Here is a 24,984-nt window from a genome sequence, read left to right on the forward strand (position 1 = left end):
AATCTGGTGCTGCTCCATTGGCTTTGATTGGAGCGCTGACTTTTTGGAGTCGAAGAGTAATTTGTTTGACCTTTTACAGCTTAATTTAATCGCTCTAATCCAGAACGTTGATTCATATTGTTAGAAATAAAATCCCCCTGGGTGGTGTCATAGCTGCCATTGGTATCTCTTTTTTTATTCCTTTCTGTGATTCACCCCGAGTTATTTTTGAAAGGCAACAATTTTGGCTATGAGCACAGACTATCAATCTGTATTTACAAACTACAGATAATGTTAAATCTGAACGAACAGAGTCCTTAGAGCATCTAGAACAGCAGGAATGTAGTAGTGGGAAATGTACTTACTTTCTTTTTTTTCCTTCTTTGCTTTCCCTTTGTGTTTCTTTAACAAGACAGTTTAACAAATCTAAATTAGTTCCAAGTCAGAAATTTAATTAGGTTGAAAATCATTTTCTTTTGTCCCAGTGTTATTTGTATTGAAAGAGCAGCCTAACATAGATGTTGATTAAATATATATATATATATATATGTATGTATGTGTGTGTGTGTGTGTGTGTGTGTGTGTGTGTGTGTATATGATTTGAATATATGAAATTTGGTTCAATTTAGGCTTAACAGAGCATTTTATTAAGACACAGCAATGTGTTTCATTATGCCCATGATGGAATTAACAGCCGCTAACTGTTATAATCCCTGGCAGTGAGGTTAGATGAGAGATTTATCTTCATCAGAGCTTAATAAATCCAGGTATTTTGAAGGAAGCAAACCAGATCCAAAATGGAATCAGTTATTGGAACCGAGCCGCTACACAGATTGCAATTTCTGAAAACCCATTTTGCTACTATAAGGGCTAATATTCCAGTGTTTCTATTTTTCACTCATGGACTCCCCAGATCCGGAAGTGAGGCCATGCCAAAACCTGCATTCTTTCTTGTGATTTTCTTTCTCACATTTCTAAATTATAGTGAACATATTGATTGACAAGTTCCTGCCATAGGAGTGTGTAGAGTCCTTTGTTTTCTATATGAGAGCCACTCCTCCCATCACAATACACCTTGATGACAAAAGTGCTCAGCTTGAGGCTTCTAGCCAACATTTCACCGTAGACCACAGTATAAAAGATGGACAGTGACATCATCTGCTGTTTTCTGAAGTTCCGTTAGGAAGCTTCGAGATGAGCATTTCTGCCATTGAAGATAGGCAGGTCTGACTCTGAATCGACTTGCTCATTAACTATGTGTGTGAATGGGTGGATGACTGGATGTGTAAAGCGCTTTGGGGTCCTTAGGGACTAGTAAAGCGCTATACAAATACAGGCCATTTAGCATTAACTAATGACTTTTCAGTCACAAGTCATTAGACCATGGATAATCCTCCATTTTTATATTTTTTTGATTTTAACATCTCCCAAAAGTTAGTCCATAAACTCATCAGGAAAGCATTTACCAACATTGTAATCTTGTAATCGGAAGGTTGCCGGTTCAAGCCCCGGCTCCGACAGTCTCGGTCGTTGTGTCCTTGGGCAAGACACTTCACCCGTTGCCTACTGGTGGTGGTCAGAGGGCCCGGTGGCGCCAGTGTCCGGCAGCCTCACCTCTGTCAATGGCCCCAGGGCAGCTGTGGCTACAATGTAGCTTGCCATCACCAGTGTGTGAACGTGTGTGTGAATGGGTGGATGACTGGATGTGTAAAGCGCTTTGGGGTCCTTAAGGACTAGTAAAGCGCTATACAAATACAGGCCATTTACCATTTACCATAAAGGCAGAGGGCTGTGATCCCATGGACCTCTATAGCAGTGTTTCTCAAGCTTTTGGAGCCACGGCACATATTTCACATTAGAAAAATCACAAGGCACACCACCAAACAAAAATATCACAAAGACCATATTGATCATTTCCCCCCGCGCACCAGGTGTAGTGGAATTGGCTCAGGTTGTCTCCATTATACTTTTTTTGCTTTCTTCTGACCATTCGCATGCTAGGGCCTTCATCTGGGTCAGAATTTTGTCCTGGACTCAGGTCAGACTGACTACTTTTTCTTATAAAATATTTATCTATTGCTATTACACACTGCCTCGTCTCATGGCATGACTATTATGCAGTTTCTTCTTTGTCTTCTTCTGTTTTACTGGCAGTTGACAACCCATTTAATTAGAGCAGGTAGTTGTACTGCCCTCTAGTGGAGGAGAATGTAATAATTGTTCTGCCCGATCGCTTAGAGTACTAATCAGGTGGAACTGGATAATCTTCCACGGCACACCTGATCATTTCTCATGGCGCACCTATGTGCCACAGCACTGGTTCTATAGAACCAGAAGTCTTTTTGCAACTTCTTGGAACAGCTATCGCCATCTGGTGGTCAGCCAAAATGCAGGTTTAAGGCACTAGCACATTGGCTTCATTTTTCCAACGAGGAAGTTGCGTCTTTGTTTTTATACCATCTGTTGGCTCAATGGGTGACAATCAGTGGCATAATCCATCTTTTATATACAGTCTGTGGGTTTTATTTTATTTTTCTTCATTAAATATAAAACAGGCCTAGTCTGTTTGACCAACCAATCAGCCGTATGCATATATTATCATATTAGGATACAATAGCTTCCAGGATCTCAATAGAATATGGAAAATTTTATATTTGTATAAAATTAAGAACTTAACTTTCCCCTGCCGACAGTCTCTCTGAAAGCAGCTGTCCTAATGTGATTTGTATGTGTACGTATGCTCATCACAGTTAGATTTACTGTACATTGTTTTAGGATTACATCACAAACAGAACATGTTTAAACTCCGTTTTCCATAATCCAAAATCCCAAAAGTGTGAGTACACCTTTAACTTTGGGTGTCAGGCAGGCACAGAGGTAAAAGGTGCTTACGTATTTTATTGTTATGTCTAGACTTCCTTCCGTAACCGTCTGTATTGCCCCCAGGGGTTGCCGCTGTAATCCAATGACTTGGGTAAACCAATGCTCCTAGCTTTATTGCACTGCGTGACTGCTCTCACCCTAAGCTTGACAGCCACGTGACACACCTACACACACACATCCAAGCATACACACACAGTCTTGCAGATTTGTGAATCTACAAACCTTAAATCTATCTTGGAAAAATTGGTGAAGACCCTGCCTGTGCAGTATGTACATGCAACTCCATCTGTCTAATCTCATTCTATCTCGCTCACACTCCCTCTTTTTTCCAACACGCACACACATGCGCACACATCGCACTCACCATCCACCCTGGAGGCCAAGAATCTCATTTAGCACTTTACAGAGAGGCCCAGACACTTTATTATTGCATGTCGGAGGAGAGAAAGAATAGATGTTACAGTGGTACAAAAGGATGACGACAGAAAGTAGGAGAGAGAGGGGGAGTGGTAGATGTGATGTGTGTGTGTGTGTGTGCAAGGATGACACACAAAACCAAGGAGAGAGGGAGAAATTAAAATGAGAGAGAGAGAGAGAGAGAGAGAGACACCAATGATGTGAAACAGTCAAAAATAAGTGCGAATTAAGAGAGAGAATTAAAGCGATGAGGAAGATGGAGCGAGTGAGCGTCAGAAAGGCGTCTTCAGGGGGTTTCGCGTGTTGTTGATAAGTAGTGACAGGTGCCAGCCAGTGGAACAAGCAGGGTGCACCTCTGTACCCAACCCTGACACACACACACACACACACACATACGCAATGCTGCTATGCCCTAATGCTTCATCCTTCCTTGTACTCCTCTCCATCTTTTCCCTCCTGCTCTGTTTGACAGAGGACTCCCTCTCATGCTCGGCTGGTTCAGGCCGGTCTGATTAGACTTTCGACATTCTAAGAAAGTTCCTTAAACTGATAAAAAGCCAGAGTTCCCCATGTGACAGCGGGTTATTAAAAGATTCAGTTAAGGGCGTTTAAGTAGTATAACACATTCAGCCCCCTAGCAGGTGTGATTATACCAAACAAGTAGAGTTTAACCGCTAACATCGCAGACAGAGATAACGCGTGAGATGGCTAAAGCTCAGGACCATAAATTCAAATTCTCGTCTTATCGATATTCAACTGGAGGATGCTTTGAGCCACGCGCACACAAGAAGACCCCGATGTCAAGAAGACAATCGTGTCAAAATTGTCCGCTGAAATCATCTGAAGTGGAACACGCCGCACGGCAGCACAGCAGGAGAGGAGAGTAGCCAATCAGTCTTACCTCGCTGTTTAACAAGCCAGTCTGAGCTCATCATATGTCTGCTTGCAGACGTGTTCGGAATCTCTCTTTGCCCAGAGTGAGTCATAGATTCATTACTTGTGCGTATCGCAATCTTTTGTGATATTGTTTAAGGAATCCAAAGCTTGAGGAGTCCTATTATGCTTATTGGTGATTGTATGTTTTCCTTTTTGGACTACTAGAGCAGCTTTCAGTGTTTCACAATTCAAAAATAGCCCCTGAGTACATTCACTGTCTGAAACAAGCCGTTTCAGCACCCCTTCCCTTTTAAGCCAGCTGCTTTCTGATTGGCTGCCCCTCATCAACACAAGACTTAAATAGTAGGTTCGGGGAGCTTCTGTGCTCACAGCCAGTGCTATGTTCCTGGGACCATATAAGGAATATTCACTGATATCATACAGATCTACTAATTTTAAAAAGTCTTGGAATCAGAGCAGCCTGAAGCCTGGGCCTTTGCCTCACCGCTATTACTTTCACATACCTCTGACCTCATTATTTGAAGTGACCTCTCATGAAGCAGCCCTTTAACCCTGTCTACAACACCCAACGTCTCCAGGTCCCTGCCAATGTTGAGAAGGCGCTCACCCTGTTCGGCCAGCTGCTGACAAAGAAGCACTTCCTGCTGACGTTCATACGAACCCTGGAGGCCCAGAGGTTTGTCATTATTTACTCGTTTATTTCATAAGTGTTCTTCCATTTTTGGCAATATGGTGGGAACGTGTGCTTTTACAAACATGAATGCATCAAGAAAAAAAGAAAAGAAAAGCAAAGGTATGTTTATGAAAGCAGTAACACATTTTAGGAGCTCTACAGTTACTGTAAGGCACTTAGCCAAATGTTTTATGACTAAACAGAGTTTAATTAAGATAAAATGTGCATTAATATTTAAATGAATTGCTATAAGGTTAACGGCGCGTACGTATTTCAAGGAACAATTCAGATGGGGCCAAACAAAAACAAGGTCTATCACTTGTAAAGGATCCTTTTTTAAAACATTGAATGTATTTGTAGGTCATTTTCAATGCGGGATCGAGGCAATGTGGCGTCTCTGATCATGACGGCCCTGCAGGGGGAGATGGAGTATGCCACCGGGGTCCTGAAACAGCTGTTATCCGACCTGATAGACAGAAACCTGGAGAGCAAAAACCATCCCAAACTGCTGCTAAGGAGGTGAGGAAGTAAAGCCAGCATAAACATATTATTTAAAAAGGGATATCTCTTTAATGTTTCTGTTTTCTTTTGTCTAATTTTACTTTTTCATTTCAAGTATTAGTTTATATCAAACTTTGACTGCAAATGGACCGAATCTATATTTCTGCTCACTTTGCCCATTAAAATCATCATCATCTTCCAGAAAAGCAATATTAGCATAACGGACAGTAGAAAAATCTGTGGATGTCTGAACTAAGTGTTCAGTTTTGACAGTCCACCTTCTGAAAGCTGGAAATCAGCAGAATACCACAGGTTAACGTCTTAACCTGCAGGAAATCGTAGTTTTTAACCAGTCATGGTTAGCTAGCTTTATACACTCACACACCACTTTATTAATGCTGACATGTAATTCTCACAAATATCTGATCACATGGATCAGCTCAGAGCGCTTAGGCATGTAGACATGGGCGAGACGACCTGCAGAAGTTCAAAGTGAGCATCAGAATGTGGAGGAAAGGTGATTGTGAGTTTGAGAAACTGCTGATTTGCTGGGACTTTCCCACACAAGCATCTCTCGGGTTTGCAGAGAACAGTCCAAAAGCAAGAAAATATTCAGCGAGCGGCAGTTCTCTGGGTGTACCAGATGTATGTGCAAGTTCTTTATCAAAATGGTGATATTTTTCATTCTGAAATAGAACTACTGCGATCCACGAATGTTCATGGGCTGTTTTACAAAAACGCATGATTCATTTTTGATTAAGATGCTAAATGACATATATTTACTTGCATTCTTAAACAGAAAATCAGTTTCAGTTAAACTTTATGCTTGATTCTCAGAGAAGTTTCAGTGTGTCGGCTCAAATTTGGGTACAAAGATGTGAATTGAGTAGTTTTCAATTTTCATTTTTTCGTATATTTCTCAAATATTTGTGTTTTCTTGTTTCCGTGACAGATGCTCTAATCAATTTGATAAGCACTCTATTGTCTACGGGGATATACTTTTATTTCGTTAAACCGTTTTTAGGAAAGACTTACCACAAAAATCCTCATGTCCATGTCAGTTTTTTCGGATAATTCTTTGGAAATCAAGAGCAGCTCCTTCACTCCAACCAGACTTAAATACTGCTTTTGTAATGAGTACCATATGATGTCATTCTTTCTGCAGAGAGTTCAAACGTACAGCAAATACAAAAATGCTGCCAAAGCACAAAAACACAAGGGAAACAGAAAAAATGCCACAAAAGAAACAAATGGAAGTTTTTCGGAAGACAATAATGTGACGGACCAGCTGCAGAAGTGAAAAGCTAACAGAAAGCATCTTAAAGGCTTATAGGATCTACGATACTGTATCAATATTATATAATGCGAACAACCTTTTTATCTCCGTCACGACGAGATGAATCCTCCTCCTCTTTGAAGTGTGTCTCGCTGCAATCCTTTTGCTTTCTGTCACTTCTGCAGCTGTTCCGTCACATTTTTGTGTCCCCAAAAACACTTCTGTTGTGTTTTATAAAATGTTTTTTTCATTGTGTTTTATTTAACTTCTGTTGTGTTTCACATGCTTTTGCAGCGTGTTTCTCTTTGCTGTTGTTTTCTTAAGTTGCAGTACAGATTTGAAAAATTTCCATGTGATTTTGTCACAATGTAATAATGTAAAACGTTAACTTTAATGGACTCTGGTGAAATGAACTTGATTGACATTCATTTACACGGAGTATATTTTCTTTAATGATTACTTATTTGAATAAATAAACCTTTAATAAAAGAATTGCTTCATGTTTATGAGGGCTGAGAATCTTTTCTTTTATCAGAGATATCAGAGCTCTATTGGTCTGTTGTTGTTTCCTTTAAACGTCTCTTTTCAAGCATCGTGTTTCTGCCTTCTTTTCTCTGTTTGCATCAGAACCGAGTCTGTCGCTGAGAAGATGCTGACCAACTGGTTCACATTCCTCTTGTATAAGTTCCTAAAGGTAAGGAACGATCACTCGCATTAATAGTCTTAATTTAACATTCCCGACTTGTATTAATTCTTTATTCCATTTACCTCAGTGTGTTTTTATTTAAAAGCTTTTCTTGTTTGGCCTTCATGTTTTCTTCCCTCAGCAGTGCAGAACACATAAGAGTAAATCATCAAAGCCTCTAAGCAGCACCCTTTTCTTCTCTGTTTTTAATGACTTTTTTTTCTTTTGGTAAGCCCACAGATCTTCTCCCCTCACGTAATTTTACTCGTGTAGCTGACACATCCTCTCCACTGATCTTTTCTGTTGTTCTTTTAGCTCACATCTTCTCTTCCTCTGATCTCCCTTTCATCTGCCTCGTTTCTTGTTGTCATTGCTCCGCTGTCAGTCTCCTTTCTGCCTTGAGGTCGTTCGCCTCACCAGGGGGCGGGACGTCGGTCGCGTCGTCCTCGCGCGTCGCCCTTTCCCTTTATCTTCTCCCGTCCTTCATCCCCTACTCTCGCTATTGCACAGCCGAGTGAGGCGATTTTCTTTTTTTTTTAATGCTTCTCTCGTCCTTCTCATTGGGTTTCCCCTTCTCCTTTCCACACTTTAATTACATACGGAAAGACTTGGAGCTGTCCTCATATGCCATTATAATCCTAATCATATTAAGAGTGCAATGTGATAATTATTGGAGTCACAGCAGAAAAGAAAGTTGAGTAATTTTGGGAAAGAGAGGGTGGACTGTGTAGAAGATGGTGTTAAATTGCGCATTAATCTCTCATTGTGATTAATCAATAACTGGAATATTACAGGAATAAGTCCTTAAATTCTACCAAAACAAACAACCGTAATTACCTAAACTGCTTTCATTGTCATCATTATTAATATTATTTTTATTTCTATAAAATCTCTAAATCTGGAAACTAATAAATACACAGCATTCAGTGCAATGTAGGAATGTGAGCCTCTTCCTCTCCCTGTACAGCCAGAGCCGTCATTATACCCCTAAAATGTAAATGTCAGGATACAATTAGGCAGCCCTAATGAAGGCAGAGTGCGGAGTAAAGGCAAATTTCATAGACAAGCATGCAGCGGCCGAGCAACGGAGGCAGAAAGCCGTAGCGTAATGCTGTAATGTATGCTCGCTCTGTCTCGTTAGCAGCTGCCCACCTAATTGGCCCAGATGCTAACGAGCTTCTTAAAGCGTGCAGCAATGGAATGAGGGAGAGAAGAGGGGAGGGAGAGGTCAGAGATGGGCATCGGAGGTGGCGGAGAGAGGGGAGATGAATGGAGGTTGCGGGTGACAATTAGGAGTTAGGAAAATAGAGAGGTGAAGAGAAAGGAGCAAGGAGTTAAAGAGAAAGGCAGGGCAAAGATGTGAAAAGAGGGCAGAGAAAGGGGAAAGCAATGAAAGATAAGGATGACAGGAAGCAGGAGCAATTTTTTGAAGTGCAAGTGAATAAAATGAGGAGAAAATTGTAAAAGGAAGTTTTAAAAAAAAAAGCTGAGAAAATTGGGAGTAAAGAGTACAGATGTTGCTGACTGATAATTTAGTTTCCTAATTTGCCCAAGTTAGAAGCAAAAAATCTGACCCATCTTATCAGTCAGAAAACAGTTTAATTTTAGAACAAGCTAATGAACTAAGTTAAGCAATAACCATTATGTGTGTATTTAAGACCGGTTTGATGCTATGAATCACATCCTTCTATAAAAAGTCTTCCAAATATCGCCAAAACGTGGAACCACGCATAAAATCCCACACACTCCATGTCACATCAGTTTGCAAAGCATGGCTAACGTTAGCGACACTAGCACAAGCAGAACATGATGGCCCTTTGCTCACACTGAGTGGTTATATTCTAGCTTGCTTTGTCACAGCCTTCATGCTGAGGTGGATTTTTTTAGATTGAAGTACTGCAGAACCACGCTGGTTTGCACGATTGTCGTCTGTCGTACTTGTTGAAACCTTTTTGTAACACTGAGAGAATGATGCGGGCTTCTGACTTTAAAGGTACAGTGTGGTAAATATGACCACTAGGTGTCAGTAGTTCACAGATTGCCGTCAACTGAATTTCAAGTACCTCCCAGTTCAAGTACACAATCAGTTAGTCGACTGTTTATGTCAGATGTTATTATGTGTCCTCGTTTCTGGAGGAGGCTGTAAAACTTTGTAATAGGACTCTGATATGAATTCTGTCTGATGACAGCGATGCTGATCCGAGTTGTTGAGGATATTCTGAACTTTTCTGTTGGTAAGCGCTGCTGTTTTTGCTGCTGTTAGCTGCTGTTTTTGCTGCTGTTAGTGGCTGTTAGTGGGCTAGATCTAGCATTGGTGGACTTTGACGCTCAATCAACATAAGCAGCTGTTGTTGTTTTAGCTGGCTAGTTGGCAACTGTTTGGAGAAGGGAGGGTCACATGTTTAATCTGCTGACAGTAAATAATTGTGACAGTATTGGGAATAACTAAGGATGTTTATTCGTATTTCCATGTATTAATGCTCTGACTTCAGTTTAAGAAGCTTGATGTGTGGCATTTTATCCAGATGCAAGTCCCGTTGTCTCTTTCGCTTCTTTGGTGAAGAGGACGCCTCTCAGATGATAAAACATAGGTACGATCCTTCATATCTTGAGTTTGAAGGTGCAGACGCTGATTAAAACACCTACCGGTTCTCTTCGCCTCCACCTTTGGTGTACTACATATGTGGCCACAAAAAAACACAATTAGGTGGAACGGCGATGGCCATTTTAGCCACTGTATTGAAGACAAACCTCCTATTCCTTTTATTTTTTACATTGGACTTTGCAATGTAATGTGTGAATATATATGAGGGAAATAGATGAAAAAGTAAAGAAGGAAGATGGTGTAACAATAAAGAACTGAGGATTTTTATTATGGTGGAAAAGAAGGAAAAAAGGACGCAAGGGAGGAATGCATGCGCTAGAAAGAAAAAGCGAGTTGTTAAGTGTGCTTGAAGGTGAGACGGATAAATTAGTACTTTCCCCTGCTCTCAGCTGGACCTCATGCATCTCTAGCAGACGCACACGCGCACAGTCTGAAGTGTCTCCCTGAGCACTGCGCGGTCGATCATTAAACTCTCGTCAGGATGAGTATTGGCTGTGATGTGTCCTTTCTCTCTCCTCTAAACTGCCGCTACTTCATTCGCAAGTGTTTTTCCTTCGGCCCAAGTGATGACTAATGACACTATTGATTGGCAAGTGTCTTTGATGGAGCGGAGAGTGGGCAACATATTTATAACATCTATGTCTGGTCGCATAAGCTCGGCTCCGAGAGAAGGCTGAAAAGATTTACGTAACACTGCTTTCAGCCTCCCTCTGGAACAAAAAAAAGGAAAGATGTTTACATAAGACCACTGTGTCCTTCACATCTTGAGACGTCATTCTGGGTAGGTCTGAAATTTCATCTCGTTCATTTACAGATCATTGACAGTGTTAGAAATTGCCAGGATTTGTTAAAGAATGCCAGAAATTCAATCACTAGTAACTAATTTAACTAAAGTTATTTTTTTTGATGATGATGATGATGTGTGTTTTGCATAATTGAGGAAACTCTAAAAGTTGCTTTTTTGATTTCACGCTGTAAACATTTTGAGGCATTCCTTATTCAGAGTTAGAAAATACGGGAAGAACCGTATGACAACAAAGGAGGGAGAAAAGCAGCTGCCGCACCTAATTTATCGCCTCTGACTGCTCACCACGGCACAGAAAATTGCATCTGAATTTGAACGTCTGGGGAAACCAAATGTAAAATCCTTGGTGCCATTTTATCGGACGCACACGGACAGAGAGGCTATAAAGGGGGGGAGTGAGAGGGAAACGTGACTGTGAAGAATTCTTTTTCACGCAGTTCTCCAGCCATGTCAGTCGCCGGTCAGTACGGTCCGTGATGCATTAACTTGGATGTTACTCTGCACACAGTTACAGAAATATTCCATCTCCAGTTTGAGCAAATGAATCCTGTTTTTTTTTTGTTTTTTTTTCATTTCACCGTCAAGCTCTTTAATTATTCATGTATTTTGTCACCCTCTTCTTGAAAGATGAACGGATAAGTCACGATTCCAAAAGTGTTCATTAGGTACACCTTTTCAGCTGCTCATTAACACAAATATTTAATCAGCTAGTCACACAGTAGACTAAACTGCTGAAGTTCAAAGAGAGCATCAGAAGGAGGAAGAAAAGTGACTTTGACGTGGTTGTTGGTGCCACACAACCATCTCAGGTCCAAAATGATCCACCTGATCAGTCCACTCAACCCAAATGTCTGGGATTTGGTGGAATAGAAGATTTCCCACCATGGATGTATTCTGTGTGATGCTGTCATGTCAGCATGGGCCAAAATCTCTGAGGAATGTTGAATGTATGCCACAAAGGATTGAGGCAGTTCTGTAGGCCAAAAAACCCCAACAACCCACTACTGGGAACGTGTATCTAATGAAGTGGCCACTAAGCGTAAATTCTACCCAGTTTTTGTTGTTTTTAATTGCTCTCCAGACACTTGCAAAAACACACACTTACCTCATTTACTCATTTATGCGAGTCAGGTGAGCGCCTTACTACACACAGCATTTTGCATCGCTGGTATTAATTTACACATTTAAGTATTCCCAGTGTCTTCAGAGTAGCAAACGTTCTTAGGAACCAGATTTAAATTGAATCACTGTGTTTATTAAGTTCTGTTAGGGGTTTTGTTTATTTTCATTTTAAATTTTGGGGGGATTTTTGAATTATTGGGCAGTTTTCCCTCTTTAGGACTGTTTCTGACATAAAAGAGAAAAATCGCGCTGTGTTTGATCTCCAGATAACTCGTCTGTTTCTGCCTCGTCTCTCGCCAGGAGTGTGCCGGGGAGCCTCTTTTCATGCTTTACTGTGCCATCAAGCAGCAGATGGAGAAGGGACCCATCGACGCCATCACAGGAGAAGCCCGCTACTCCCTTAGTGAGGACAAGCTCATCAGACAACAGATTGACTACAAAACACTGGTCAGTAAACTCGCTGTGTCTCGAGGCCCGTTTCATCTGCTCGGGACCGAATCATTCGATTTGTTAAGTTTTAGTCACATGAGAGTCTAAACAGTCAGCTGCTGAAATGCGGGTTGTTAAAGCGTGCGGTGCATTTGGAGGGAGTTGGCCGTGGACCGTCCCATTTGCTGCCCAGTGTTAACAAAACAGAATTATTCAGGTCTAGCTTGGAAACATGCAGGCAAACCTACTCATCAGCGGGGTCTGCTACAGTTGTTTTGGTCCGCTCCCAAGTGCGAATGCCGAGTTATTATGTTCTCAAACTGCCTAAATAGACGAGGTTTGTGTCCAGGTTTGAAAATGAGCTGCTGTAAACAAACTGGGTGTGAGAGTGATGCTGGACAACCTGAACAACCGTTTACACCATTCAACTAACCAGTGCTCATTGTTTGCAGCGTTCTTGACATATTCCTGATAAAGCCTAATTTCTTTTGTCTTTTCCATTTTTCTTCCATTTTTATGCTTTTTTTTAAAAATGTTTCCAGACGCTGCACTGTGTAAATCCAGAGAATGAGAACGCCCCGGAGGTGACAGTCAAGTGTCTCAACTGCGACACTATCACTCAGGTCAAAGAGAAGCTGCTCGATGCCGTGTACAAAGGCAGCCCCTATTCGCAAAGGCCAAAGGCTTCTGATATGGACCTGGGTAAGACATGCAGGACTGTATGTGCAGGTTTAATGAGATAAAATCAAATAAAAGCCGATTCATTTGTTTTTTTCCAGTCATTTTGTTTAGATGTCTGCAACAAGAATTGTATAAATCCAGTAGTTGGGTGAGATCAGTGCACTGTAGCTCATTGTCCCATTTTAGCTTTAATGAACATACTACATTCAGCGATGCCTTTAAGCCCAGATTGCCATGACGTTAATCTGAAAAACTTTTTTGATGACTTAAAAGCATTTAAAAAAGTCTATAAACCCATATATATGTATGTATAATTTAAATATACATTCAATTCAATTTTATTTATACAGCCCCATATCACAACAACAGTCACCTCAAGGCGCTTTATATTGTAAGGTAGACCCTACAATAATACATACAGAGAAAAAACCCCTTTGAGCAAGCCCTTTGGCGACTGTGGGAAGGAAAAATTCCCTTTTAACAGGAAGAAACCTCCGGCAACACCATGCTCAGGGCGGGGCAGGGCCATCTGCTGTGAACGGTTGGAGTAAGAGAAGAAAGACAGGATAAAAGACATGCATTCATCAGATCTTAATGGGCAAAAACTGATATCTGTATCAATATGGACTCAGTGATATGTTAGGAATGAAAGGATGCCACATTGTTTGATGGAAATAAAAGTGATCCAGCAGGCTAGTCCATTTTGCCGAAACTTAAAATGACTAACTCAGTAGTTAGTATGGCCCGCACATTCTTGTATGCATACCTCACAACTAAGAAGTTTAACTTACTCGATGCAGCTCTCTGATTAAAATGTGTTTCTTTAATTATTTTTTTTTTTTTTTTTTTGGTGTGACAGCAGTTTATCCATCCAACAGATTACAATATCTTGAGCTTTTACCATAAAGAACCCTGCTCTCATTTTAGCCCCTCCCTCAGTGACTCGGGTTGCTGCTAACGTTGCTTGCTTGCTGCACGATACTGCAGAGTAAGCATGCGGCATCATTATCTGGACTTTTAATGTTGCAAATAGCCACTCAGTAAGAAAAACCAATAAGCTTAAAGAGAATAAACTGCTCTGTGGAAATGAGGCAAACGACAGAGTATCAATTCTCTGTTGTTCTCGGGAATGTTAAGTCCAGGGACTTTTCTCACATTGGATACAGGCTTTTGATCAATTGTTAGTTGCTTTAATGTAATTTTGCAGTGTAAAATTTAATAAACCTACTAACTACCTCTTTTACATTGAAAATATAAAAAACACAAATGCAAAATGATGGCAAGTGATACACAGTTTCATGACACACACATGCAATTTGTGTTTGTGCTTTTTGCCATCAACTCGGCTTTCCTCTTTTCAAAGAATGGCGTCAAGGTCGGATAGCCAGAATCATCCTGCAGGATGAAGATGTCACAACTAAGATTGACAACGACTGGAAAAGACTCAACACGCTGGCTCACTATCAGGTACACGAGCACAAAGCAGGACAGATGCCAAGAGCCAGCTACTCAGCAAGAGTAATACACTGAATATTTTGGTGGTGTGTGTGTGTGTATTGTTTTTGTTGTGCAGGTAACAGATGGTTCAGTGATTGCCCTGGTGCCAAAGCAGAACTCTGCCTACAACATCTCCAACTCCTCCACCTTCACCAAAAGCCTCAGCAGATACGGTACGGCTCCCATTCCCATCGTGCCTCGATCCTGTTTAAATCAGTCTGTCAATGATCCCCATTTCTCTGACCGCTCGCCTCCCCTCAGAGCCTCTAACTCGTTCTCATTCAGTCTTTGTCTTTGTTTGTCATGGCCATGATTGGGGTCCTTTTTTTTTCTTCTTTTTTTTTACCTCCATCTGAGTGAATGGCAATCCTTTTTATCCACTGCCATCAGCGCAGGCCAAGGCTATTCCACGGCTATTTCCAAGCAGTCCATAAATGACAGGCATTAAAGTAGACACCTCGATCCCCAGCTGACAGAGTGAAAAAGAGATAGAGAGAGAGAGCAAGAGGACACGTAGCAGTCAGATAGACAGAGCCCCAGCAACAGTATGGTATTTTCCACTGGAAAATTAAACCATTTAGAGGATAAATTACTCTGAGGTGAGAAAAAAAACTGAACCCTCATCTGATGCTGAGTGGGTATTAACCCTCACACATGCACAGCTGCTATCATTGCCGCTGATCTGCTGTAGCCCCAAATCAGTGTGGCTGTTCTCCAAAAACGCCTGTGCCAAAAAATGAAATGTTTAGGTTAGAATTTGAATTTTTTTCTTTTTTTGTGTGTGTTTTATATGGAAATGGAAAATTGACATGCTAGTTTTTCTGCTGAATGCCGACTCTGATGTCAATTGCGCGACCCGAAAATAGTGGAAAAGTCAGATGTGTCCTTTTTCCCTCAAATCTAGCATTCAGAAAAAATAGTGCTGGTCAAAGTGTTTATTTTCAATGCTCTCCCATGACAGCTGTTCTCAAACTCTATTTCTAGCATACCTCATTCCAAAATGAAAAAGCTAAAAAAGATTCATGCCAACAATTATTTTATTGAGCATCAGCAAACTTCTTATTATTTAATATGAAGCATTCATTGTATTTATTCATACTTCGTATTTACTTCATATATTTCACCTGGCTGTCATAACAACTTATCCAAGATGTAACCCTTTTACGTCACATCAAAAAAAGTGGTCCCAGTTTGGAGCCTGGTGGGACGCCTATTTTGTATGTTTGAAAGGTTAATATATCATTAACTTAAACACACTGTTGTCAGCATTCCACACGTCGTTTAAACTGACTCCTTATCTGAAATTGTATTTTATGCTTTTAAGGCAAATAAATAGCAGTAGAAAACTGCTGCCTGTTTACACACCAGCATTCTGTCTCCTTGGAGTCATATTTCTTGCCACCTGATGAATGCATGTCCAATATTCACCCTCCTTGCAGCTCAGAGTCTTCACCTGCTGATAGAAATATTTGACCTTTAACTTCTAAATCCAGTACTATTCAAAGCTACATGTTGGCAGGTGTAGAAATGTGTTTTTTGCAGGGCATTTTTACAGCATCTGCTAGAGAAAATCAACACAACCACAAAACTCGATAAGCTGATAGATATTACCGAGGGTTTAACAGCACAAGTGGCCCGTATTATATGCAAGTAGACGTATGATTAACTGAAATACGGGAGTACCGACTAAAAATTCTTTCTCACTGCAAATATGCCAGTTTCTATTGATTCTACTTGGAACAAAATAAATGGTTTAATCAGTGCATCACACAACACCTACACTGTTTGAGAATGGCATTATTGAGGACCTGTTTCATTTCTGAACCTCTCTTGTAGTGAACTATCTCACACTGCTGCAAGGCTCCAGCTATTTTGCTCCACTGTGAAAAAAAGTTTGGTTAAAAAGTCTCTTTGACTGTGTCCCTTTTGTTTGTTATTATGATCCTGTTGGTGTGCCTCGTGCATGAATGTGTGCATGTAGCGGGGTGTTATTAGAACAGGCAAAATTGTTGGCCACCAATGGTCATGATGAGCTTGGAATCAAAGCCACTCAGCACCCCACTGGCAAAAGCAACAGCAGCGCTCTACACCATCCCACTCAGCCTCATTCACTCTTCTATCCCATGCACTCCCATTACTCTCCATTTCACCCCTCTCTCCTGACCTTTTTGACTCTCCGTCCATTTCGCTCGCCCACTCCCCCCTTTTTTTTCCCCGTCACCCCCCTCCACCCTCCCCATATATTTACTTCTCCTCTATCATCCACACTCCTTACTGTCCTTTCACCAAGCATGTGGATGGTTACACACATCAGCATCTTTGGTCTCGCCACCTCTTCTCTCCAGTCCAGCTTTCTACCCCAGAAACAAGAGATATTCAGCAGATATTGTGCACCTTACCTCCCTGGCACATTCCCTCCCCCCATCCTACATGAAATAGTCACAGATTTCTTCTTGCTTTATTCCAATCATGAAACTCTCACAATGAATAATGAACCAGACACAGATGGTAGAGATTCTGGGTCAGTTAAACCATTTTTGAGTATTTTCAGTAATTCTACAGTAATTCTGTTTTTGTCTCATTTAGAGAGTATGCTGAGGACGGCCAGTAGTCCAGACAGCCTACGTTCTCGAACGCCCATGATCACCCCTGATCTGGAGAGCGGAACCAAACTGTGGCACCTGGTGAAAAACCACGACCACTCAGACCAGAGGGAAGGCGACCGGGGAAGCAAGATGGTCTCTGAGATCTACCTGACCAGGCTGCTGGCTACAAAAGTAAGGGGCAGGGGTGTAAACAGCACTCTCTTCTTTTTTATATATATATTGATTCTAGTCAGAGTGGAAAAACCTCTTAAACAGCACTTGAAACCATCAGGGGGACACTAAAACCTAATAGTAAAACTCTTCTTCAGCATTTTCAGCTCTTTCGTGCAGAGTGATTCACCTCACCTATTTAAAAGGAGAGGAAGCTTCTAATACAGAGTGTCCCCACATCTTTGAGGGGTCTTTATCTTTATCAAATTACATCATCACAGACATTGATGAGAATATTTATGCAACTAGCAATTGGTTTGTCATCACAGGAGATCAGGTCAAAGACCCACTACATTCACAGATTCAAACTTCACAGAACAGACCCACAAGGTAGGAAATTAGAAGGCTTTTTGCAAGCCCACACAGGAGACAAGGGTTGGCGAGGGGATGAATACTTTTATCAGTGTCTGGAGGCACTGAGAACCCAGTATACAGCCACTCTTGTTACACACATAACGAGTAAGAACATATACTCCAAAAGTGTAAATATGCTTTGGGTCTGGGGATACAGTAAAGAGTAAAATCTGAGACATTACACAGCCTGTGCAGACAGATGGATTTATTAAGATAGGAGCTTATCTGTTCCAGTAGAGAATAGACAGACAACAAGGGGGGAAAACACAGCTGAAATGCTTTCTATGTAGACAAAACATAACACCAGGCTGAACAGATGGTCCCCAGTTCAGTCTTAGAGAAGTTGAGCCGAAGGTAGCCATCCATCATGGTGTTTGGGTGGGCTGAGGTGTGCTGTGAGACAGCTCGTTAGGAAGGTACAATGGCTGGGTATCGTCAGACAAGAGTAGGGGGACCAAGCACCCATCCTTGTGGTACGCCAGTGGAAGCAAAGTGACAGGACACAGAAGTGCAGTTTCAGTGGTTGGTTTTGTTTTCCGAGAAGAGTTTTGATAGAAAATTAGTAGGCATGTATGTAGTCTCTCCGTAATAACTCTGTCTGAGTCTTTACATTGGGCGAGATTGCTTCAAAGCCTTTATTGTACATGAAGCAAGTGAAATGTACTGACTAAATGTGTTACTGGTGAAGCTAAACATACTCGTAACCATTCCCTCCATCTTGGAATCTTGCATTACAAAACAGGCCGCCTGTCTTTGCCCCTCTCCTTCATTGTCTTTCAGTTCACCTTCTCCTTTCTAATTGTAGGAGGGGGAGGGAAATGTAGCAATGGGCAGCAGTTACAAGCAAGCTGGCTTTTCAATTTCCAGTGGTAATAAGAAAATACAGTTTAATAAAAAGGTGGGCTTGTGGTGCAGAGGGCAGGGAGGCAGATACACAAGGTGTCAGAAGATGAGTAATTTGTTGAGGGATTGAAGATTTGGCGATGCATGATGAAAAAAAAACTGAGAGGCAAATGCAATTCAGAAGCTCATCTTGTCCTTGTCTCTCTTATGGCTGCCTTTCCAAACCCGTTTGCCCCGGCGTCTCGTCTATGCAGATCTACCTGCTTTCATTCACAAGCGTTGCAGGAATAATTCCTGCTCCATTTTGCAGCGGCTGACTAAATATGATCCTGACATATATTTCCTCAGTAATAGATTCTGCCAGATGGAGAAGTCGGGGTGACAAATGTGGTGTTAGGGAAATTAATTTAGCTACATTTGAGGTAATTATGTTGAGGCATTGTCATTGGAGGAAAGCGCTATCCAAATCCAAGAGCCGGGGTTCTGGTTTGTGATTCTGCAGCGCTTAGTCAGCAGAGCAAGTAAGTCTCACAGCCAGAGTTATCGCTGTGATTCCCACTGGGGCCATTCATAGTAACAATGTACACGCTCGAGGCCCATTCAGGTGCTGTGGATACAAGTAGCTGGAAATGGTACATTATATTCTGCTTCACAGTGCCATGAAACTGCTTATGTTGACGCTGGCTTCCTGAGCTCTGAGATATTCCTCCTTTCTAATTAATAGTCAGGCTGATTTGAAAGGGAAGCATATGTGGGAATGTTTTTAATCCTAAGAAATTATTGCACACATATGTAGAGAATCAATAAAAGTTAGGAAAAAAACCCCAAAACAAACATTGAGCATAGAGTTACCTGATCCAGCTCTTCATACAGATCTGCTGATGGCTCATATGAAAAGTGTTATTAACACTCTGCAAACCACTTCCACCCCAGCTCCTCTATTTCAAGTCATGTTCGCTCTTATTGACTGCTGCACTGCTTTCCTTGCCTTTTGGCTTTCTGTGTATGCGTTTAGAGCGGTGAGGAGGTCCCAGAACAGAGGCACACTTCCATATATAAATTACAGCCCCTAAAATAACAGTCCTCTTGTGACTAAAGTGGTTCTGACAGAAATATCAGAAAGGTCAGAGCGATTACCATAATATGGGAACACCAACTGTACTAAAATGTCAGAATGCTTGTTCAACATAAGAGTGCAGCTTATGCTTGTATATAATCATCATTAATATCAAAGACCTCTAAGCCATTTTGACCGGTGTTGTGGGAATCACAGCAACATTTAAATAAGACTTTCAGTGATTGCCTATAGACTAAAAACAACCCGACAGTGTAGTGAAACTGTTGGGAAAAAAACAAAAAAAACGAAGTACATCCCTACTGTTTCCATAGAAATTAAAAGTAGCAGCCAGATGTTTGATCATCAGCAAGTGTGAGCACCTCTATGTTAGCAGAAGTTTAGTCAGTTTGTTGGTCTGTAATAACCTCTCGAAATTATTAAAACAGTTGATATTACAGCTACAATTACTGTTAAAATATTCCTTACATTTCTTTTTTAAAGTACACCCTGATTTCCTTCATTTAGGGTACGTTACAGAAGTTTGTGGACGACCTGTTTGAGACCATCTTCAGCACAGCCCACAGAGGTAGCGCGTTGCCCCTGGCCATCAAGTATATGTTTGACTTTCTGGACGAGCAGGCTGACAAACACTCCATCACAGACTATGATGTACGACATACCTGGAAGAGCAACTGGTGAGTCAGAAATCTGTAGCCGCTGAAAAACTAATTCCCCTTAAATGTAAAGTGTTCTCGAAACCGGATGTAACCCTGTTCGGTTCAATCAAATTTCACCTCCAGCGTAATGAGATCTTCAGGCGCTTTTCACGTTTGGCCCTGGTGACATTTGCGCTGGAGTCTAAATCTCGCTGAAAATGACTGCAATCAAAGTGCATTTCAAAGAGATTTGAATGGATGCCAAAATATAGTAATAATCGCAGTGTCTGCAAAGTAAATATCCTTGTAAACAATGCTGCACTGAATTAAATCGATACATCCAAGTCTGCAAAATGTATAGAAAAATGTAAAAAATGCTGTGTTGGGTGCTTCCTATAATAAGATCTTCAGACTAGATTTGCAGTGTTTGTAATTCATAAATTATTTAATAAAATTTTTTTTCATCATTGCGTTTCCGTAGCAGTGAAGAGCATTCGTCTCCAGCCACACAGCTGCTACGATCCCCGAGGACCCCGGCACTGCCTGCGTGCATTAAAGCCGGCTTTAATGCACACAGTGAACTAATTAGAAAAAAACAGAACTACAAGTGGAATTAAGCTAGTGACGGAAAGCACTTAATCACACGATGTTACATTTTTATTTCGAAATAAACCTTTTTTGGGTTTTATTCTCTTGCTCTCTCTCCAGTCTCCCTCTCCGGTTCTGGGTGAACGTGATCAAGAACCCACAGTTTGTATTCGACATTCATAAGAACAGCATCACAGATGCTTGTCTGTCCGTGGTGGCCCAGACCTTCATGGACTCCTGTTCAACATCGGAGCACAAACTAGGCAAAGACTCGCCTTCAAATAAGCTTCTCTACGCTAAAGACATCCCCAACTACAAGAACTGGGTCGAGAGGTGAGTCAGAGTTTGACCCAAACGCAAAGACTTTGAGAACAGCTACGTTTGATGGGAGGACACCTTTTGTATCCGCAGTTTAAATGTTTAAAGGTCCTCATGAGCTGTGAGAGAAAAATGAGTTGGAGCGTTATAATCAAAGTTAATTACACTATTAAACTATTAAGCTAAAAACAGCTGTAAGACTGTAGCAACGTTACAGGCTGAACTTTATCTGGTACTTGCATTTAAAGCATAATAGTTGGATTAAATTACTGCAAAGAAACCACTCTGCAGTAATTACAGCTGTCTCGATCACTATATAATACAGTGTACTATACAGAGTGAGTAAAATTACAGTGAGAGCTGCTCCATGTGGATCAGATCTAAGACAAAAAGAAAGAAGAAGACAAAGGTTTCACTGGATTTTGCTAAAAAGCAGCCATAGCCTCTTAATCTTCTGCCCAACTCCAGGATGTTTAAGTGATCGCACCACCTACGGTTCCACTTTAGGGGCAAGAGGCGCTCTGTTCATGTTTCTCCTTCAATTCATTCAAATGTTGTGTAATTAAATTTACCTGAATTCAATTCAATTTAGTTTTTTTATATAGCACCAAATGTCAAGAACAGTTACCTTAAGGTGCCTTATATTAGTATATTATATTAGTTAGGTAAAGTCCCCATAATAATAGAAAGAAAAACGAATTAGATGATTTCCTGTAAGCTCGGACTTGGCAACAGTGGGGAGGCAAAACTCCTTTTTAACAGGAAGGAACCTCAGCAGAACCAGGCTTAGGGAGGGGCAGCTATCTGCTGCTCAGCAGTGTGCATTACACCACCTCTACATACATATATATGTGTGTGTGTGTGTGTATATATATATATATATATATATATATATATATATGTAGAGGTGGTGTAATGCACACTGCTGAGCAGCAGATAGCAGATATATATATATATATATATATATATACACACACATCACACATATATATGTATGTAGAGGTGGTGTAATGCACACTGCTGAGCAGCAGATAGCTGCCCCTCCCTAAGCCTGGTTCTATATAGGTTATATATATATATAGGTTTTTCACTGCTAATGGTAAAACAGAAGGGCTGATAACAAACACCATTCTGGTAGAGTACAGTGTTTGATACCTGCCTAAATATAATGCCCACCTAAGTACATTCATAATCTCACTTAGCATTTTTTTTTTTTAAATCTAAAAAAATGGCACGATCGATAATCAGTTCATTAGTGGGCAATCCTATTTCTTTTCTTTTGAAAGCTGAGCTAGCCCCGGTGCTCTCCTTTATATGTTTCCACAGTGAGTAGCTGTTGTGGCAGTTTCTCAGTATTATTCAGCTCCTTCTTCAGAGAATCTTGTCCCAGGGTGAGACATAATCCCTCTCTGCCATCCTGAACTGTGGCTGGATAAACTAGTCTTTGTTCTGCTCTGAAGATCTACTGCAAACTCTAACCTGAACCTGCAGCAGGTCTCGAGCTGGTTCATTCACAGGACCAAGATGGCCGATGCAGCAGATCACATCACTGCCTGCTGTAGACGGCCACAATCCACAATAGTGGAGCTGGAGTTAATCCACTGGATGAGAGACGGTGGAGAGCGAGTGCTTGTCTTCTCAGTTGTTTATTGCAAAGTCAGGACATGTAAAAATATTTGCAGTGCAGAAACTGATAACATATAATGTATAATAATACTTAAGAAATCTTTCCTGCACATAAATGCATGTGCACTCTCCTGTCACAAACAGAGTCTAAATCTGTGGGAAAACCACTGTGTATTTCTTTATGTTGAGCAGCTTGAATTGAATATGCTGCAGGAAGTAGTGTAGCTTCCACAGAGCTTTTGGAGGCAATGTGAGATAAGGATTTATAGGTGAGATTTAACTGGGTGCAGTTGAACCTTGCTTCCATTATGCCTCCAAACCTATACTCTCCTCCCAGCGCTGCCCTGCTGCAGAAAACCTTGAGATAGCCGAGATATGGATCGTGCACACAGATCCAGGTACAGCTCAGTATTGGGATGTTTTCTTAATATATTGTGTTTTTACCTGCCTCACTTTCTACGGACCTTTCACTCTCCCAATGCAGCCAGCAACACAGAGTCGATAATACTAAGGTTGTTGTTTCACTGAGAGCATCACCATCTCAAAAACGAAATATTAATGAAATATGAATGAGTAAAGGATGAATCAGCTGTTACAAACCCAGCTAGGTTCCCGTCAATATCCATAAGAGTCACAAAGTAGTCACCAAAAAGCTTACAGAGGATAGGATGGATAAAATATAATTGGACTTAGAACTGAAATGTAAGAGCCAAATCAAACTGTTCTGTTTAAAAAAGAAAAGAAATGAAATGCTAGGCTCGCTGGCTTTTCTTTCGAAAACAAACATTACAGAATAAATAGCACGTCTGTAAGTGAGTATCTTACAAAGGAAGTCAACTAACTGTGCGTGTGTGCTAATCGCTGCTTCCTGGCCCTGCGTCCCAGTGTTTTAATGCCCCTGACAGGACTAAACAAACAGGTTATATAATCAAAAGCTGGCAGGCAAGAAGCCTGCAGAACATTATACATACGAGGTACTTAAAAGGATCAGCAACAGGTACCCTTTCGTAGCAGTTAGCAAGAATGTACGGAGCAGGCTACTCACTGATCACAGCAGCCCTGAATGACATTCTGACAGCCCTAACCAGTCAAATATGGCAGTAAGAGGGAGACAGGAGAAACAGTCAGGCGAGGAGGGCAAAATAAAGAGCACATGTATGCACCGATCAGGAGCTGGGGCTTGCAAAGGGAATGCTAAGCAGTTTTGTTACATAAGGGGGAAAGAACGACCCAGGGCCCTAACATCAACCATGACAACGAAGCCATCAATTCCCGAGTTACATAAGCAGGTGGGCATCTGAAAAAACTGAATTTGGCTTTGTTTTCCTGTGTTCCCCTCACCCCCACGGTCCCATCAGATGCTTGCCTGTCCCTGAGATTGATTCTAGCAGAGGTTTCTTCCTTTCAAAAGGGAGTTTTTCCTTCCCACTGTTGCGAAGTGCTTGCTCATAGTGGATCGTCTAATTGTTTGGTTATTGTAGCAGAGGCGCCCTTAGGTGACTTTAGGTGCTATATAAATAAAACTGAGTTGAATTGAGCCGTCTCTTATTTTACTAATCTCATTATTTTTCAATTAAATGGCAAAGTAGGTCAATGTGTGCTCTAACAAGGTGCTAACCATCAGCAAAGAAATTGTATTAAGCTACATTAATCCTTCAATGGGAAGCTTAGGTCGAGGCAGTAAGTCAAGGTGTGAATGGACACGAAGGTGGCATGACACGAAACTCTGCCTGAACTCTTGTCTAGGTATTACTCCGATATCTCCCGCATGCCAGCCATCAGCGATCAGGACATGAGTGCCTACCTAGCGGAGCAGTCCCGGCTGCACCTCAGCCAGTTCAACAGCATGTCAGCGCTGCACGAGATCTACTCCTACATCGTCAAATACAAAGATGAGGTAAGCTCCCACTGCCCAGCACTAAATATAGAAGAAGGGAAGAATGTTGTAATTATTCGCGCTCTGCCTCCCTTTACTTGTTTTGACTAATACCACGAGGTCATTTTAATTCAATAACACTGATAACCAGTCCACATCGGTACAAGCTGGAAGGTATTACCACCATTAAGGATGCACATTAAGGCATGAGCTCAGCACATTATGAACTTAATGGAGCTTAACAGAATTTAGGTGATTTTTTTTTTTAAAGACCTGCTTGCACAGTATCCTTTGCTGCTACCAGCTGATTAAAACTCAAGAAAGCGTTAATGAAATAGTGCCACATTTTAAGGATGCTTATTCATTTTATTGAATAAGCATTCACAGTTAAGAAAACAAA

At 41.2% G+C, this 24,984-nt stretch overlaps 1 protein-coding gene across 3 annotated transcripts in view; it reads left to right on the forward strand.

Moving 5' to 3' along the window:
- Positions 1-24,984, forward strand: part of LOC120722700 (plexin-A1-like) — a 308,843-nt gene that overhangs the window by 275,036 nt on the left and 8,823 nt on the right. For all 3 annotated transcript variants that reach the window (XM_040013789.1, XM_040013791.1, XM_040013790.1), the window contains exons 22-32: positions 4,755-4,852; positions 5,210-5,368; positions 7,254-7,320; positions 12,144-12,290; positions 12,815-12,974; positions 14,317-14,420; positions 14,527-14,623; positions 17,037-17,227; positions 20,046-20,215; positions 20,885-21,097; positions 24,455-24,605. In XM_040013789.1, the coding sequence (XP_039869723.1) occupies positions 4,755-4,852; positions 5,210-5,368; positions 7,254-7,320; positions 12,144-12,290; positions 12,815-12,974; positions 14,317-14,420; positions 14,527-14,623; positions 17,037-17,227; positions 20,046-20,215; positions 20,885-21,097; positions 24,455-24,605 (1,557 nt within the window). The remainder of the gene's footprint in view (positions 1-4,754; positions 4,853-5,209; positions 5,369-7,253; positions 7,321-12,143; positions 12,291-12,814; positions 12,975-14,316; positions 14,421-14,526; positions 14,624-17,036; positions 17,228-20,045; positions 20,216-20,884; positions 21,098-24,454; positions 24,606-24,984) is intronic.

Source organism: Simochromis diagramma, unplaced genomic scaffold (genome assembly GCF_900408965.1).
Source record: "Simochromis diagramma unplaced genomic scaffold, fSimDia1.1 OVJJ01000705.1, whole genome shotgun sequence".
Lineage (NCBI taxonomy): Eukaryota > Metazoa > Chordata > Actinopteri > Cichliformes > Cichlidae > Simochromis > Simochromis diagramma.